Consider the following 17814-nt stretch of genomic DNA (forward strand, 5'->3'; position numbering starts at 1 on the left):
TTTTGAGATGGAGTCTCACTCTGTTGTCCAGGGTGGAGTGCAGTGGCACAATCTTGGCTCACTGCAACCTCCGCCTCCCAGGTTCAAGCCATTCTCGTGCCACAGCCTCCGGAGTAGCTAGGATTACAGGCTTATGCCACCACTCCCCGCTAAATTTTGTATTTTTAGTAGAGATGGGGTTTCACCATGTTGGTCAGGCTGGTCTCGAACGCCTGACATCAGGTGATCCCCCCGCCTCGGCCTCCCAAAGTGCTGGGATTACCTGCGTCAGCCACTGTGCCTGGCTGAACCAGAGTTCAACATCTACCTCTCAGTATTCTTGTAGGGGGCCAGAATAAATAACTGGAGGAGTAGGAATAGAACGAAGCCCCTGGGGACATACAGCAGCCTTCAATGTGGAAAGTATTATTTTTCTGTTTCTGTGAAGGAAAAATGATCCCTCACCCCATTCTCTTTATACTGCATTTTCTTCTTTCTTTTTTGGGGGGTCTTGCTCTGTCGCCCAGGCTGGAGTGCAGTGGCTCTATCTCTGCTCACTGCGACCTCCGCCTCCCAGGTTCAAGTAATTCTCTTGCCTCAGCCTGCTGAGTGGCTGGGACTACAGGCACCCACAACCGTGCCCGGTGAATTTTTGTATTTTCGATAGAAATGGGTTTCACCGTGTTGGTCAGGCTGGTCTCCAAATCCTGACCTCAGGTGATCAGCTCACCTTGGCCTCCCAAAGTGCTGGGATTACAGGTGTGAGCTGCTCCTGGCTGACTTTGTATGTTGATTATGTATTTATTTTCTGTCTCCTTCCACTAGAATGTAAACTCCGTGGAGGTGCAGATCTATTTTGGCCACTGTAGTGTCCTGATGGGTCAGAACAGTGCCTGACATCTAGTGGGTGCTCCATAAATATCTGTTGAATGAGTGAATGAATGGAGTCCACAGTATTAACCTGCACAGCAGGGTTAGGCAGAGACTCTTAGCCAGAGGGGAGAGATACAGAGGGAGGCCACACCCAGGGGACACCACAGCCCACGCCTCTGCCCGCAGTGACTGTAACCCACCTGACCTGGGCATTCTCAAATCTGTTCAAGCTCTATTAGACTAGGAGTGCCACCAGCTCAGGGACTTCATCCATAGTACCTGGCCTCTTTGTGGATTGGGAGGGTTTCTGCTGGAAGGGCCCGGGGGAAAGGTTAGCCTCTTGCTTAAGCTAGCAGGGAAGAATGCCCAGAATCACTAACCCCCCCCCCCTTTTTTTTTGTAAAAAAGAATGCTATTTTACAGATACAGCAACTGAGGCCCAGAGGGGTGTAAGGCGATCTGTCCAATGTTGTCCAACTTCTGGCTCCCCTGAAAGCCCGGTGACCCCGCTGTGAGTGGACAGGCACGCATTAGTGAGCAGTCCATGGATAAAGGCAGGTCACAACCCCCTTTTCCGAGTTCCGCCTGCGCCGCCGCCCTGTTTGGCTTGGGAGGGGCATCCGGGGGTGTGGGGGCTGCCACAGCCCGGTAGATGACCTCGCGCAGTTGGAGTGCTCGATCTTCGGCCCACAAGCCTGGGGTGCCGGGACCCCGCCCGCCTGCAGGGCCTGGGCTCGGTTCTCCCCGCCCACTGTGAGGCGGGGCGCACGCTCCGCGGCGCGGGGACCGAGCGCTCCAGGCTGCACCCTGTCGCTCCTCCGCGCGTGAGGGCCCCTCGCTGTGCCTCCAGGGCTCGGGAGCCCCTGGCCTGCCTCGCCCCGGCCCGCGGCCGCCTCTTCCTTTTGCAGCACCGCGGCGCTTGCCGCAGTCGCATGCGGCGAAGCAGCCCGAGCGCCCCAGGTACCAGTGAGGGCGGGAGGCTGAGGCGACCCTGCGGCCGGGTGGGGAGGGGGCACCGCGCGGCTGCTGCCCTCCTCTGCCCGCGAGGCCTGGCGGCCCCGGCGAACCCCTGCGCTGCACGGGCCGTGTGCGCCCGATCCCGGTGCCTCCGGTGCGCCAGATCCTGAGACCTGCCTTTCCCCGGGGGTCTTTGCTCCGGCCCCTAGGCCGCCGCCCTGCGTACCCGCCCTGGAGCCCAAACGCCCACCAACCGCGGGGAGCCTGCTCCTGCCGGAGAGCGCTCATTCAACCCCCGCTCTCACCTTCCACGCTCGGCCCCTGGCCGGAGCCCCTCCCCATCTTGCCGCCCGCCCCCTCCAGGGGGCTCTGCTCCCACCCCACGGCGCCCAGGCTTCCTCCTGCAGCTACCTTCAGGGGCCTCGGCACATCGGGTGCCCTTCCCCAAACTTCCAACTCGTTTGCTCCAGGTGTTCCTGCCCCACACCCGAGGGCGCCGCAATAGCCACTCTGAGCCCTGCTGTGGTCGCTGCCCCCTGACCTAGCGGGATCCAACGCCCCCGCCCATGTCCCCGGACCCGCCTCCCCCAGGGGGCGTGGTGAGTCGTGGTTTGTTCTCACCGACTGTGCCCGTCCAGCCTGCACTTCGCTGCGCTCCGCGCCTGCCTTCCCGCCACCAGATCACGCCCTCGCCCTCCACCCCCGGTCCCCATGGTCCCAGGGCCGGGCCCCACCGCCAACAGCACCCCGGCCTGGGGGGCGGGGCCGCCGTCAGCCCCGGGGGGTAGCGGCTGGGTGGCGGCCGCGCTGTGCGTGGTCATCGCGCTGACGGCGGCGGCCAACTCGCTGCTGATCGCGCTCATCTGCACTCAGCCCGCGCTGCGCAACACGTCCAACTTCTTCCTGGTGTCGCTCTTCACGTCCGACCTGATGGTGGGGCTGGTGGTGATGCCGCCCGCCATGCTGAACGCGCTGTACGGGCGCTGGGTGCTGGCGCGCGGCCTCTGCCTGCTCTGGACCGCCTTCGACGTGATGTGCTGCAGCGCCTCCATCCTCAACCTGTGCCTCATCAGCCTGGACCGCTACCTGCTCATCCTCTCGCCGCTGCGCTACAAGCTGCGCATGACGCCCCCGCGCGCCCTGGCGCTAGTCCTGGGCGCCTGGAGCCTCGCCGCGCTCGCCTCCTTCTTGCCCCTGCTGCTGGGCTGGCACGAGCTGGGACACGCGCGGCCACCAGTCCCGGGCCAGTGCCGTCTGCTGGCCAGCCTGCCCTTCGTCCTCGTGGCGTCGGGCCTTACCTTCTTCCTGCCCTCTGGTGCCATATGCTTCACCTACTGCAGGATCCTGCTGGCTGCCCGCAAGCAGGCCGTGCAGGTGGCCTCCCTCACCACCGGCATGGCCAGCCAGGCCTCGGAGACGCTGCAGGTACCCGGGATGCGCAGGGAGACCCGGGCTGTGGGATGGAGAGGAATGAGCAGTCCAGCAGTCCCTGGGGATCCCCTGGGCATCCCCACTTAGCACACATTTGCTCATGGCCCTGCGTGGCTGTTGTGAGCGCCCACCTTTCTTCTGAATCCCAAGCTCAGTGCCTGATCCACCCATCACAGGATAGCTCCGTCAGGATGGGGGGCAGGCTCCTCAGAGGTACCATGTACAACCGGAAATTTATGATGGCCCAACTCCCCATCTTTGCCTGGTAGCATCATTGCGCTGGGTTCTTTTGTTGTTGTTGTTGTTGTTATTGTTTTTTAAGACAGGGTCTTGTTCTGTCACCCCGACTGGAGGGTAGGAATGCAGTGGCGTGATCATAGCTCACTTCAGCCTAGATAAGATCATAGCTCATTTCAGCCTGGAGAGCTGGAATCATAGCTCACTGAACTCTTAGGCTCAAGCGATCCTCCTGTCTCAGCCTCCCAAAGTTCTGGGGTTACAGGAGTCTCTGGGTTCTTAAAAAGGAGCGTTTCACAGCTTCAGGCATTCAAGAACTGCCTGGGATATCTAGCTTCCTGCCTCTCCCACCACCACCTCCACATGCACTTAGCACTTTATTTATTTATTTATTAGACACAGGGCCTCACTATGTTGCCCAGGCTGGTCTCGAGCTGCTGGGCTCAAGCAGTTCTCCTGCTTCAGCCTCCTGTGTAGTTGGAATTGCAGGTTGCCCCCATTCCTGGCTTTCTTAGCATTTTCTTTAAATCATCTCTTTAATCTTTTTACTTCCATTAATTTGTTTAGAAAGAAAACTTCGTATCTCTTCTAGAAATGGAAAATCTGTATCCCTTGCTGTAAGCAGAAGGCGATCACAAACACTTCAGTGAAGTTGAAGAAGCCCTGCCCCTGTTCCTGAAGTGCAGCTTATTGAGGTTGAGGTGTTGTGCCTAGAGCTTGCTTTCTCTTTGTAGCATGCTAGAAGGTATTACAAACATGGTAGCATCAACGTGGGACTTACTCTTGATTCACCTAGAAGAGCTGGAAGAGAGCTGTAAAGGGCCGACGTGCTCACTCTGTGATTCATTCATTTTATGGCGTGTCCCTTTACCATCTAAAATTGTCTCCATTCCCACAATCCAGGAAGTTCTGCTCTCGTGACGAAGAATGTGAGAAGTTGGCTGGTCTGGGGGAAGCTGGGGCGGAACAGATCAGAATTCCTGGTTCCAGCAGTGCCAGTACCACACAGATTTTCTTTCCATGAATCTCACTGGCTGGTGCTAGGATAGAACCTGTGTCTGTGGCCTTGGAACCTGGGCAGGAGTCTCCCAGGGGCTAACAGTCTCAGCCCCACAATCTGTGAACACTCACTCTACACCAGACACTGAGATAAGCTTATTAACCCCCAAACACCCAAGTCCTACCATCACCCCTGTTAGACAGGTGGGGAATCTGAGGCTCAGAGAGAGTGGAGGTTACTTGCCCAAGATCGCACAGCTGGTAAGTGAGGTTCAAACCTGGACCTGGCTGGGGCCATTGCTCTGTGCTGGTGTGCTGCCTGTAGGCAGTGATGCTCTGGAAATCTGTGTTCAGAGACCCCATACCTTGCCCCCTTTCTTCTCTGTGCCTTCTGGTCTCCTCCACTGGTTCCTCCTGATCCACCTCAGCCATGGCATCCTTGGGCCTCAGTCCTCGAAGCATCTCATCCTTTTTCCACATTTGCTCCCTAGTGACATCATCTTGTCTCATAACTGAAAATACCACCCACATGCCGATGACTTCCTACCCGGGCTGCTTACTTGACGCATCCCCAGCAGAACTCCAGATTTTCCAGGCCCCAGACCTAGTTCCCCGACAGTCTTCCTCATATCAAGTAATGGCAAGCCCATTCTTCCGGTTGCTCAGGCCGGTGGTGTTGGAGGCAGCCCGTGTGCCTCTCTGCTTCTCACGGGCCCTGGCCACTTCTCATCTGTCCGCTGCCACTCCCCTGGACTGAGCCCCTTCATCTGCTGCCTGGGTTATTGCAGCAGATGTTAGTTACTCCTAGAGATGATTTAAAGAAAATACTAAGAAAGCCAGGCATGGGGGCGAGCGCCTACAATTCCAGCTACTAGGGAGCCCGAGGAATTAGTTAATCCTGACTTCTTTTTTTTTGTTTGTTTTTGAGACAGAGCCTCACTCTGTCACCTAGGCTGGAGTGCAGTGGCATGATCTTGGCTCACTGCAACCTCTGCCTCCTGGGTTCAAGCGATTCTCGTGCCTCAGCCTCCTAAGTAGCTAGAATTACAGGTACGTGCCACCATGCCTGGCTAATTTTTGTATATTTAATAGAGACGGGGTTTTGCCATGTTGGCCAGGCTGGTCTCGAACTCCTGACCTCAAGTGATTTGCCTGCCTCTGCCTCCCAAAGTGCTGGGATTCCAGGTGTGAGCCACCATGCGGGATCCGAACTGACTTCCTGATTCCATTCTTGCTCTTTCAACCTTCCACAGTGGTCCCAATGATCCTTTGTTTGTAATGCCGTTCCTGCCGAGTCATTCCTCTGCTCTGGTGGCCCTGTGTCTCATATCACCTGGCCCTCTGCCCTATCTGGCCTCCTCTCCTTCTGTAATCCCCCTTGTTTCCTCTCTTTCAGCCACACTAGTTTCCTTACTGTTCCTTGAATGCACCAAGCACATTCTGCCTCACTCGCGGTTCCTTCTGCCTCACTTGCGGTTCCTTCTGCCTGGGGCACCCTTTCTTCGGTTTCCCCCTGATTCTCCCGCTATTTTCTATCATTTCCTTCCAGTCTCTGTTCAATTGCCTCCCCTAATCCCTCTCTCACGAGTAGCACCTGCCACCCTCCCCAGGTCCTCTGTAGTCTTCGTTTCCTAAGATTTCTCTCAGCAGCACCTCCTACCCCCTGACGTGGTCTAGAACAACCGTTTTAATTTATTTACTGTTGTTTATTTCCCTCTTCTAGAATGTAAGCTCTGTGAGGGTGGGAATTTGTCTGTTTTCTTTTCTTTTCTTTTTTTTTTTGTGAGATGGAGTCTCACTCTGTCACCCAGGCTGGAGTGCAGGGGCGTGATCTCATCTCACTGTAACCTCTGCCTCCCAGGTTCAAGCAGTTCTCCTGCCTCAGCCTCCCAAGTAGCTGGGACTACAGGTGCATGCCACCACGTCGGGCTAATTATTTGTATTTTAGTAGAGACGGGGTTTCACTGTGTTGCCCAGGCTGATCTTGAACTCCTGAGCTCAGGCAATCCACCTGCCTCGGCCTCCTGAAGTGTTAGGATTACAGGTGTGAGCCACTGTGCCTGGCCTGTTTTCCACTGTGGTCCCAGGACTTAGGGGCACCTGTCACATCGTAGGTGCTCAGTACATATTTATGGAAGGAATGGAGTGAACACGGTGCTTTAGGGAGCCTGGGGCTCCACACCTGTCCACATGGTTGCCTGTTTTCTCATACCTTTCAGAGTCAGTTCTTGAGTGTGACAGTCCTGAGCTTTTTATTGTGTAAATTCATTTGCTTGGTGACATGTGTTGACACCTGCTTTGTGCAGCAGCTGTTCTAGGCTGTGGATGTGCTGGTGAACAAGACCGACAGCACCTGCCCTCTTGAAATCTGTTCTGGTTGGGGGGACAGACACTAATCATCAAACCCTATCACGATGAGGAGTTCAGAGCTTATAAGAGGTGGGCCTCACCGGGCACACATTCAGTCTATTATTCACTGTGTATGTTTGAAGATGAAAGCAAAGCACTCACACAGAGCCCTGAAGTGAAAGGCTGGAGGAGTCTTCATGGGCTGTTTAGGCCACACCTTACCTCTAAGGCAGATGACCCAGGGGCCTCTCAAGCCAGAAATGCGTCTGTTCTAATCCCCTCACTTTCTGGAAAGCCCATTCTTTTGGTTTGAACGTGATGTGTGCAAACCCTGCCTCTGTCCCTGCTTTCAAAACCGCTCGGCTCCTTAAACAAGCCTCCTGCAGGCCCCTTTTCCTGATTGCTTGGAGAATAGCCTCTACTCCACCCTCTTGGGTCACCGTCCCTTCCTCCCCACCGGAGCTGGCCTGGAGGTGGAGGCCCCTCAATGTTTGGAGCTAAAGGAAGTGATGAGAATGAATCAGATGTGGGTGCCTTGGACCCTTTCCCTTCTCCTGTGCCCAGCCCCACTTAGCCTTGGCTTCCTGCCCCAGTCCAGCCTCCAGCTTCCCTGCAGAGGGAAGGGAGCTGGGCATAGGTCCCGAGGCCCCAGTTCCTCTGGGGTCAGAACGTGGGAGCTGGTCAGCCTTGAGCATTTCATCTCTCCACCTGTCTATTTATGGAAACAGGCTTTTAAAAGGCCACTGGTTGGCTTAGGGGTTTCTACCAGGTCTTCCCAGTACCTCAGGGCTGGGAGGAAGGGGTCCTGCTTAGCACTGGGGCTGGGAGTGTGGGCTGGGGATGGAGGAAGGGCTGTGGGGCAGAGTGAGATGCTGCCAGGGCAGGGAAGCGTGCGTGTTGGGAGCGTGCTGGAAGATGGGGCCAGGATGTGGGTGGCACTCAGCCACACTTGGGAGATTCTGGAGGGTCCAAGGTGTTAGAGACAGTTTCAGAGATGCAGCGTGGGCCATCAGCTTGAGGGAGAGCAGCAGGACAGGCCCAGCCTCTTTCTCTTCCTGGCAGGATTTCTGGGTCTCTGTGGCCCATAACCTCAAACCATCTCTGCACCTCACCTTCCTCCCCACTCCCACCCACGCTTCGCTCCTTCAGTTCCCATGGCTTCCTTCTGTGCACTCCTGTCTTCCCCTTCCCCTCTCCTCTCCCATCAATTTCTCCTGCTTTTCCTCCTCCCCCTCCTTTTTCACCCTCTCTCACCCAACTAAGCATCATTCTGTCTTAATGATCCATCTTCCCTTCCATCTCTGCCTTTCCTCCTCAGAGGAGGAGGCTGTGATCACAGAAATATCTGTGAGGGGGAGGAGGGGGCCGAGTCAGGAAGAGGCTGGCAGAGTGACATTGCTCAGCATGGCGGGCTTGGCTGCTGCTCAGAGCCAGGCAGCCTGGTACAGCCAAAGCTGGAGCAGGAGCTTGGGGTTCTGGCTGGTCAGGGTTCAAGCCCTGCCTCTTTTCCCTCCCAGCTGGATGACACTGGGTAAGGCATTTTTCCTCCTTATGCTCCACTGGTCATGACATCTATCACACAAGGCTGTTTGAAGAGTCAATTAGATAATATACACAAAATACCAGGTACATAGTAAGTGCTCAACAAATTTCAGCTAGGCAGTGACTCACACCTGTAATTCCAACACTTTGGGAGGCCAAGGCAGGAGGATCATTTGAAGTCAGGAGTTTGAGACCAGCCTGGGCAACATAGTGAGATCCCATCTCTAAAAACGTATATAAAAAATTAGCCCAGCCCGGTGGCATATACCTGCAGTTAAAATTACTCAAGGAGGCTGAGGTGAGAGGACTGCTTGAGCCCAGGAGTTTGAGGCTGCACTGAAGTATGGTCAAGCCACTGCATTCCAGCCCAGGCAACAGAGCGAGATCCTATCTTTAAAACAACAACAACAACAACAGTTAGTTGTTCATGCCTCTCTTTTCCTGTTGCTGGCAAAATATATGCTTCTGGGGAGCTGACCCCTTAGACCCTTTCTAGGGAAGAAAAATCACTGCTGTCAGCGGCACCATCACCATCATTATCGAACAGCTGAACCAGAGACTAAGAATAAACAGCAACAATGATAGCTAACATGTCCATGGTACTTCCTATGCGCCAGGACGGTTCTAACTTTCTTTATATTATTTTATTTAGTCCTTAGTATAATCCTATGAGGCAGATGCTGTTATAATGCCATTTTACAGGAGAGAAAGTTGAGGCATAGACAGGTGAAGTAACTCAGCTAGTTTGTAACAGAGCCAGAGTGTGAAGCCAAACAGTCTGGCTCCAGAGTGCCTTGCAACTCTCACACTATGATCAGATGATGGTAAAGAAATTAATTGCCTAAAGAAATATATAAATGCACTTTAAAAATTCAATCATATGGATGAAGGAAAAGACCCCCAAATTCCAGCTAATCACCTTGCACTCCCAGGGACATGCATCAATTTAGGATATATCCTTATAGGTCTTTTTTTGTTTTTCTGTTAGGACAGGGTGTCACTCTGTCACCAAGGCTGGAGTGCAGTGGTACAACCACGGCTCACTGCAGCCTTGACCTCTTCTGACTCAGTTGATCCTCCCATCTCAGCCTCCTGAACAGCTGGGACTACAGGTGTGTACAACCATGCCTGGCTAATTTTTGTAGTTTTGTAGAGACAGGGTTTCACCACATTGCCTAGGCTGGTCTTGAACTCCTGGACTCAAGCAATCCACCGGCCTTAGCCTCCCAAAGTGCCAGGACTATAGGTGTGAGCCTCCGCACCTGGCCCTTCTGGGTCATTTTCCATGTGCTTATGTATTTATACAGGTCCCTAAAAAACCTTAGTGCTTTCTGTTGCATACTGTTTTTCAAACAAATGGAATCATTCTGTATCTATTACTTTGCAACCTGCTATTATAATTTAATAATCATGGAGATCTTTTCATTTGACTGATTCTTTCTTTTAAAACATCAGTGTAGTATTCTGTGGTGGGAAGTCACTGTGGTTTATTTAAAACACTCTCTTTTTTTTTTTTTTTTTGCCACCACCCCTGGCTAATTTTTGTATTTTTAGTAGAGATGGGATTTCACCATGTTGGCCAGGCTGGTCTTGAACTACTGGCGTCAAGTGATCTACCCATCTTGGCCTCTCAAAGTGCTGGGGTTACAGGGTTGAGCTACTGTGCCCAGCCTAAACCACTCTTCCTCTGATGGACATTTAGGCTGTTTCCAATTTTTTCCCCTCATGAGTAGTGCTGTGGGACACATTCTTGGATCTGTCAAGAGTGCAGACATGAATGTAGGTGTTGGCTGAAAGCTGTCTGTGGGATTGCTGGCTGCAAGGCACTGTATTGTCCTTCAGGCAGCTGCCCTCTGACACGGATACAGAAGGGAGATGCAAACGACAGGACATGGCCCCGTGGGGCTGGGAGGTGGTTACAGGGGAGAGAGAATTGGAAGGGTGACACCAGCATCAGCCATATCACGGGGTGTGGACCAGTGGTTGCCATTGGCTTCTGCTCCACGAGGGCCTCTTGGTGACAGTGGTGGGGTTTCTGTAACCCACCCTGACTGGGCCTATGGACGCCATCTCCAAATGTGGAAGCAGCATGGTGAAGTGGGCAGAGTGGAGTTCCTGGGGCCAGAAATGACGGAATCCCCAACTCAGCTCTTATCTGCTGTGTGACCTCTGGAAAGTCATTTTGCCTCTCCAAGCCTCAGTTGTCTCATCGGCAAAATGAGGATAACAATGCCTACCTCTCATAAAGATGGAATGAGCTAATGAATATCAAATGCTGATGTGTAATAAGTGCTCGAGAAATGGGGATGATAACGCTGATTTGGGGCCACTCAGGGTTTGGTTGGGAGCCTTGTACTGGCACAGTGTGACCTTGGGAAGGGTAGTGTGTCCTCTACCCCTTCTGAGCCTCGGTTTCCTTCTCCCTTTCCTCTTGCCTGTGTTCTTGAGTCAACTCTCTGGAAAGCAGGAGAAAGAAAAACCCGGAGTTGTTTCAGGGAGACTAGAGAGGGAATCTCAGTTCATCTTCACCCCCTTCTCTGGAGCTCCTTCCCCCAGTGACTGACCTGAGCTATCCCCCCAGTGCCTCAGTTTCCCTCATGCCCTAGAGCTCTGATAAGATCAGGGCTGCCTCCTGTCCCCTGCCCTTCCCAGGTCTCTAGGGTCAGAGCGATGAGACAGTGTCTCCTCCCTCTCCATGCCATCTATTCCCACTGATGGCAGCAACTTGAAGGTGTGGCAGGTCTTAGGAGGTTCTTTTGGGGAAGCAGGAGCCTCTTCCTCCAGGCTGAGCATGGCGTAGTCACAAAAGCCATATAAAGTTCACTCTGGAGGAGAGAAAACTAGAAGAGGAGAGAGAAGAGTAAAACCTTCTTTTAGTCCCTCGCTAACTTGGAATGACTTTGAGGAAGACTTGTGTATGATGGGGTGGAGGCAGAGGACAGCATCCTCTAGTCTTAGCATCTGAGCTGCAGCGTGGTGAGTCAGAACATTTGTCTTGGCAATGGTGCTGCTTTGGGGAGGCCAGAGCTGCTGGCAGAAGGACAGGGCCCCCAACTGTGCTCAAAATCACCCCAACCTCACAACACGTATCATAGAACCAGCATCATGGCTACCAGGTATTTAACACCTACTCAACCTCAGACACTGTGCATGCATTTATTATCCATAGCCTCACAGCAATGCCGTAAGCTGAGTATCATTTCTCCCATTTTACAGATGTGGAAACAGAGGCTCTCTCAAGATCACAGAGCGAGTAAGTGGTAGAGGCATGATTTGAAGCCAGATCACCTGTCTTAAAAGCCCAGCTTTTGCCTCTGTACAACGCTGTCTCCCCAAGACAGAAGGGAGAAACCAAGGCCTCTGTTATGAATTTGTATAACCAGATTTCATGTGAAGAAACACATGGAGGGGTGGGGGTTACAACGTGCTTCATCTCCCCGCCCCAGCGACCTCTTGCTATTTTAGAAATAGAATTCCAGTTCCTATGAAAAGACAGCATGTAGTTGGGGTTTCAGCACCATGGACAAGACACCAACTCTAGAGGCCTGAATAGAGCAGGGGTTGGAAGGAGAGGGCATGCACAGCAGAGTCGGGTGGCGGTGCTGGCTTTGGTGCTCCCTGGAGTTGCCACATCTTGGCTTTGTTTCCTCCGCCTTTCCATCTGCAGAAGGTTGCCTGGGAATCTGGCTCAGCTCCTGCCTCCTTCCGACCTTCTTATCTCCCTACACCCAACCCACCTCTGGCCTCATGAAGCAGGGCTCTCATGCAATTTAGAAACTGGGCAAATCCCAGTGCCGGGAAAATCCCTGGCTGTAAAAGCCCAGATGTGTTCCCAGATAGCACACACACCCTTTGCGTAGCTCATGATGAATTGTGCACACCACTGCACATGGGTATTAAATAGTAAATAGAAGTGGACCTAATTTTGTGTAAATCTAAAATGAAAACCCACATTGATTACAAAAACACATGGTTTAGAGGAGGGCTTCACATCCCAGCCTTCACGGATTCCTAGGGGTTTCATGGTGGAAACCTAGAGACTTCAAGGTCATTTCTGAACCTTCTGGAAGTGTGGAATGTTGTTTTCATGTCTGTGTGTGTGTATAAAATTTATAAGCCTTTTATTTTCTGGGGAAAGCTTTTTCATTTTGTTTTGTTTTTTGATTTCGTTAGCTTTTCGAAGGGCCCACGAAGTTTAAAAAATTACAAGCACCACTGTGCTAAAGAATTATCCAGCTCAGAGAGCCCTTTAATGATTTGGGACTGTGGGGACCAGTTTGCAAAGTCAAATTCTAACCTCCCCGTGCCCATGTCTTTCTTTCAGTGGCTGCTGGGAAGTAGCTTCTATCTCCTTCTGCCTCCTACCCCCTCCTCCTCTTCCTGTTCACTTTTGAGAATGGAGTTGCCTGCCAGTTTGCAGTATCATTGAGTTGTAAAATGCCAAGGTCACCAGCATCCGTAGGAATCTATATTTAGTTGCAAACATTTGCTTTGTGCACACATTCTCAAAAAAGCCTTTCTATTTTGTGGGGCTCAAGAGTAATTGCCCATTGCTCCCAAATATGAAGATAATCCACATATAAAGCAACTGCCAGGCTCTGGACAGTAACAGGTCCTCTTGTTCAATTGCAATTGATTTCTTTCTTTTTCCTTTTATTATTTTTTTTTTCATGACGGAGTCTTACTCTGTTCCCCAGACTTGGAGTGCAGTGATGTGATCTCGGCTCATTGCAACCTCGACCTCCTGGGTTCAAGCAATTCTCCTGCCTCAGCCTCCCAAATAGCTGGGATTACGAATGCCTGCCACCACACCTTGCTAATTTTTGTATTTTTAGTAGAGGCAAGGTTTTACTGTGTTGGCCAGGCTCGAACTCCTGACCTCAAGTGATCCGCCTGCCTTAGCCTCCCAAAGTGCTGAGATTACAGGCATGAACCACTGTGTCTGGCCATCTGCAATTGATTTCTGCAGTGCCAAAGGCTTTGGAAGGTGTTGGGCTCATTGTAATGTGTGTGTTGGCCTGTGTCACATATTGTCTTCGCAGGGATGGCTGTTCTTCTGAACCATCTGATTTGTTTCGGTAGTGTTGTTCTGTCTCCTTGCACTTCCTAGAGCTCCTTATGAAATTCTGAGTCAGAGTCAGGGCTGTGTGAGACCAGGATCAGGGCTCAGTTTAGGTCCACAGTTGAGGCTTGGTTTGAGAACTTGGTTATTATAGGGCCTATGATAGTTGTCAGGGTTCAGTGGGGGACCAAGATTAGGGCTTAGTTTATTGCTGATGTCTGGGCTTGGCCTGAAGTCAGGGTCAGAGCTCAGTTTAGGACTCTAGTTGGGGTTCAGTCAAGGAACAGGGCTCAGTTTAATCCTGGTACTAGGCTCAGTCTAGAATTAAGATTGAAGCTCAGTTTGTGGCTAGGATCAGGGTCAGATGGGGGCTCTTTCTCAACTGACTCATGTGGACTTCCTTTCCACAGGTGCCCAGGACCCCACGCCCAGTGGTGGAGTCGGCTGACAGCAGGCGCCTGGCCACCAAGCACAGCAGGAAGGCCCTGAAGGCCAGCCTGACGCTGGGCATCCTGCTGGGCATGTTCTTTGTGACCTGGCTGCCCTTTTTTGTGGCCAACATAGTCCAGGTAATGTCACAGCAGGGGCAGGTGAGTCCAGCCCTTGTAGGAGAGGCCCTGGATCCCAGCCCAGGCAAGGGGGCAGGGGAGGGCAGGCTGCTCTCGTGGCGCGTGTGTGTGTCTGCTCCATCCGTGCTGGGAAGGGAGGCCTGGGTCCCTGCCCTGGGACCAGGCATGACACATCCCATCCCCTCAGGCCGTGTGCGACTGCATCTCTCCAGGCCTCTTCGATGTCCTCACGTGGCTGGGTTACTGTAACAGCACCATGAACCCCATCATCTACCCTCTCTTCATGCGGGACTTCAAGCGGGCGCTGGGCAGGTTCCTGCCGTGTCCACGCTGTCCCCGGGAGCGCCAGGCCAGCCTGGCCTCACCGTCACTGCGCACCTCTCACAGTGGCCCCCGGCCCGGCCTGAGCCTACAGCAGGTGCTGCCGCTGCCCCTGCCGCCTGACTCAGACTCAGACTCAGATGCAGGCTCGGGTGGCTCCTCAGGCCTGCAGCTCACAGCCCAGCTGCTGCTTCCTGGTGAAGCCACCCGGGACCCCCTGCTGCCCACCAGGGACACTGCTGCCATCAACTTCTTCAACATCAACCCTGCGGAGCCTGAGCTGCGGCTGCATCCACTCGGCACCCCCACGAACTGACCCGGGCTTGGAACTGGCCAGTGGGGAGCTGGATTGAGCAGAACCCAGACCCCGAGGCCTTGGGCCAGCTCTTGGCTAGGACCAGGAGGCTGCAGGTCTCCTAGGAGCCTTCTGAGCTCCAGCAAGGGGTGCGCAGAGCCAGCCCTTCCTGCCCACTCCAGGGCCCTCACATGCAGGGATCAGAGCTGACTCAGATACTGTTTTCTGAAAGATGCTCCACTGTTGGGTGAAACGTGTGTGGAGACTGGGCTGGAGGACTCTGGATGTTAGAGAGAAGGACCTCTTGGTTCAGGGTAGGATGAAAACAGTCATGCCCTTTGCCCATTCTGTCAGGCTGGAGGGAATGCCCCCACCTGCAGGCATGGATTAGTGCTGGCTGAACCCCTCACTACTCACAGTGTAGTTTATGGACAATCAGCATTGCCATCGCCTTTTGGGAGTTTGTGAAAAATGCACATGTCTGCCCCTGCCCAGACCTGCTGAGTCAGAACTGCATGTTACCAGGATCCCTGATGAATCACGTGCCCATTACAGTTTGAGATGGTCTGGCTTAAATGATCTTCAACCCTGAGAATGATTTGCTGGACAGTTTTTGGACCTGCCAGTCCCCCCACCCTGGGATATACGTGGCAGCAGCTGCACCTGGGAGGCAGGCAGGCATGTATTTGGGCCTCTGCTCTACCACCTCTGCTCTGGGGCCTGACACAGGTTGCTTCACCTCTCCGAGTCTCAGTTATCCCATGTGTAAGACAGAGTCATGACACCTACCTTACAGGGTTGTCTTGAGAATTAAGACAATGTGTGCCCAGCACCCAGTACATGGTCAGTTAAGTGGTACGTTCTGTTGTTACGACCCCTGGCTATCCAGGCCCCTGGCCTCTCTGGCTGTGGGTCAGCAGGGGCTGTTTGTTCCCATTGTTCTTTTTCCATTTTCCTCCCCATCTTCAGCCCCAGCCCAGGCTCCCACAGCCTGACTCTGGTTCCCCAACTCCCTGCTTTGTCTGCTGGGTAGGGACCCTATCTCTAAGGGACCCTCCCAGCTCCCAAGCTGCTGCTTTACCTCTCCTGGGGGCAAAAGGGGCAGGTGGCAGTTTCTTTTGCAGCCTCAGGGACTGGTTTTCCTTGATCCTGGGGGGTCCTTGGACCTGGAAGGGAACAACTGATGGGAATAAACCCAGCCCCTTGCCCCACCTCCCTCGGCCTTCGCTGTGGTCAATGAGAGAAATGGGAATGGTAGCTACTTGGGTCAGCAGAGCAGAGTCAAAGAAGAGCTGTCCCTGGTGTGGGGTGGGGGCCACAAAGCAGGCAGTTGGACTCTGCCACAGGGGCCTTGTTTTTTGGGGGCAGGAAGTTGGGGAACTCTTGCTCTCCACAGTTTACCTACCATAGGTCCCTTTTCAGCTCTGCCTCCCCAAGTTCCATCAACACGAACTCCCAGGGGGTCCTCCATGGCTGGCCTGGCGCTCTCCTTGGTGCTGATGAGACACAACTCTGGCCCTGGCCGCTGGCCACAGAGGGGCCATGGTGCTTGTGGGGCTTCCCCTATTCCCCAGATCTGCCCAAGGGGACTCTCAATAAAGTCTAGCTGAAGGCCGTGGCTGTTATGTGGACTGGAGTCAACTGAGGGGCCACTCGGGGCTTGAGAAGCAGCTGGTGTAGTGGGAGAAGGCCTGGGTGTAGGTGTCCTAGGTTCTGCTCCAGATTCTGCCCCTTCAATTTGGGACCCCAGCAAAATCTTTCCCCTTTCAGAGCCTCCATTTCCCACGTGTGACATGAGCAGTTTGGTTTAAAACTAACAAGAGTTGCATAAATATTTGTTTTTAAAATTTGTGTTTTAAGAGTCAGAGTTAGGCCGGGCGCGGTGGCTCAAGCCTGTAATCCCAGCAGTTTGGGAGGCCGAGGCGGGTGGATCACGAGGTCAAGAGATCAAGACCATCCTGGTCAACATGGTGAAACCCCGTCTCTACTAAAAATACAAAAAATCAGCTGGGCATGGTGGCGCCTGCCTGTAATCCCAGCTACTCAGGAGGCTGAGGCAGGAGAATTGCCTGAACCCAGGAGGCGGAGGTTGCGGTAAGCCGAGATCGCGCCATTGCACTCCAGCCTGGGTAACAAGATCGAAACTCCGTCTCAAAAAAAAAAAAAAAAAAAAGAGTCAGAGTTGTTGACCAGGCACGGTGGCTAACACTTGTAATCTCAGCACTTTGGGAGGCTGAGGTAGGTGGATCACCTGAGGTCAGAAGTTCAAGACCAGCCTGGCCAACATGGTGAAACCCCATCTCTACTAAAATTACAAAAAATTAGCCAGACGTGGTGGCAGGTGCCTGTAATCCCAGCTACTTGGCAGGCTGAGGCAGGAGCATCACTTGAACCCAGGAGGCAGTGGTTGCAGTGAGCCGAGACTGTGCCATTGCACTCCAGCCTGGGTGACAAGAATCCATCTAAAAAAAAAAAGAGACTGCACTCCAGTCTGGGTGACGAAGTGAGACTCTGTCTCAAAAAAGGAAAGGAAAGGAAAGGAAAAGAAAAAAGGCGTTTAAAAAAAAAAAAAAAAGAGTCAGAGTCTCACTCTGTCACCCAGGCTGGAGTGCTGCAGCACAATCATAGCTCACTGCAGCTTTGAACTCCTGGGCTCAGGCAGTCCTCCTGCCTCAGCCTCTTGAGTGTTGACTGTGGCTAATTTTTTTTATTTTAATTTTTTTGTAGAGACCAGATTTCGCTATGTTGCCCAGGCTGATTTCCAATTCCTGGCCTCAAGCGATCTTCCCACTTTGGCCTCCCAAAGTGCTGAGATTACAGGCGTAAGCCACAAATGTGTGTCGAATGAACAAATGAATACACATACATGTGAGCAGTGATCTGGCTCCTATGTTCCACAACTCTAATTCCTGCTGCCCTTCTACCTTCCCCAGAGCTTGTCAATCCTTCCTCTGCCTGGACCTTGATTTCTCCATCTGCACAATAGGGGCGCATTATCTCTGGCCTTGTCATTCAGGGACCGTGAGAGGAACAAACAGGAAGGGTCTCATGGATGCAGACCCAGTGGCTTGGGGCTTGGACGCTGGAGTCTGACATATTGGGGCCCGGAGCTTGGCTCCATCACTGACCAGCAATACGGCCTTCAGCAGTTTACCTGATTTCTCTGAGCCTCAGTTTCCCCAAATATAAAACGAAGATAA

At 53.1% G+C, this 17814-nt stretch overlaps 1 protein-coding gene across 1 annotated transcript; it reads left to right on the top strand.

Annotated features, from left to right (window-relative positions):
• The first annotated feature begins 1654 nt into the window (after nt 1-1654).
• HTR6 (5-hydroxytryptamine receptor 6) lies at nt 1655-16232 on the top strand. Its single transcript, XM_017506164.2, has 3 exons — nt 1655-3234; nt 13840-13998; nt 14186-16232. The coding sequence occupies exons 1-3, from the start codon at nt 2521-2523 to the stop codon at nt 14633-14635; spliced, it is 1323 nt and encodes a 440-aa protein (XP_017361653.1). The 5' UTR covers nt 1655-2520; the 3' UTR covers nt 14636-16232.
• Nucleotides 16233-17814: the final 1582 nt, after the last annotated feature.

Source organism: Cebus imitator, unplaced genomic scaffold (assembly GCF_001604975.1).
Source record: "Cebus imitator isolate Cc_AM_T3 unplaced genomic scaffold, Cebus_imitator-1.0 Scaffold15, whole genome shotgun sequence".
Taxonomy (NCBI): domain Eukaryota; kingdom Metazoa; phylum Chordata; class Mammalia; order Primates; family Cebidae; genus Cebus; species Cebus imitator.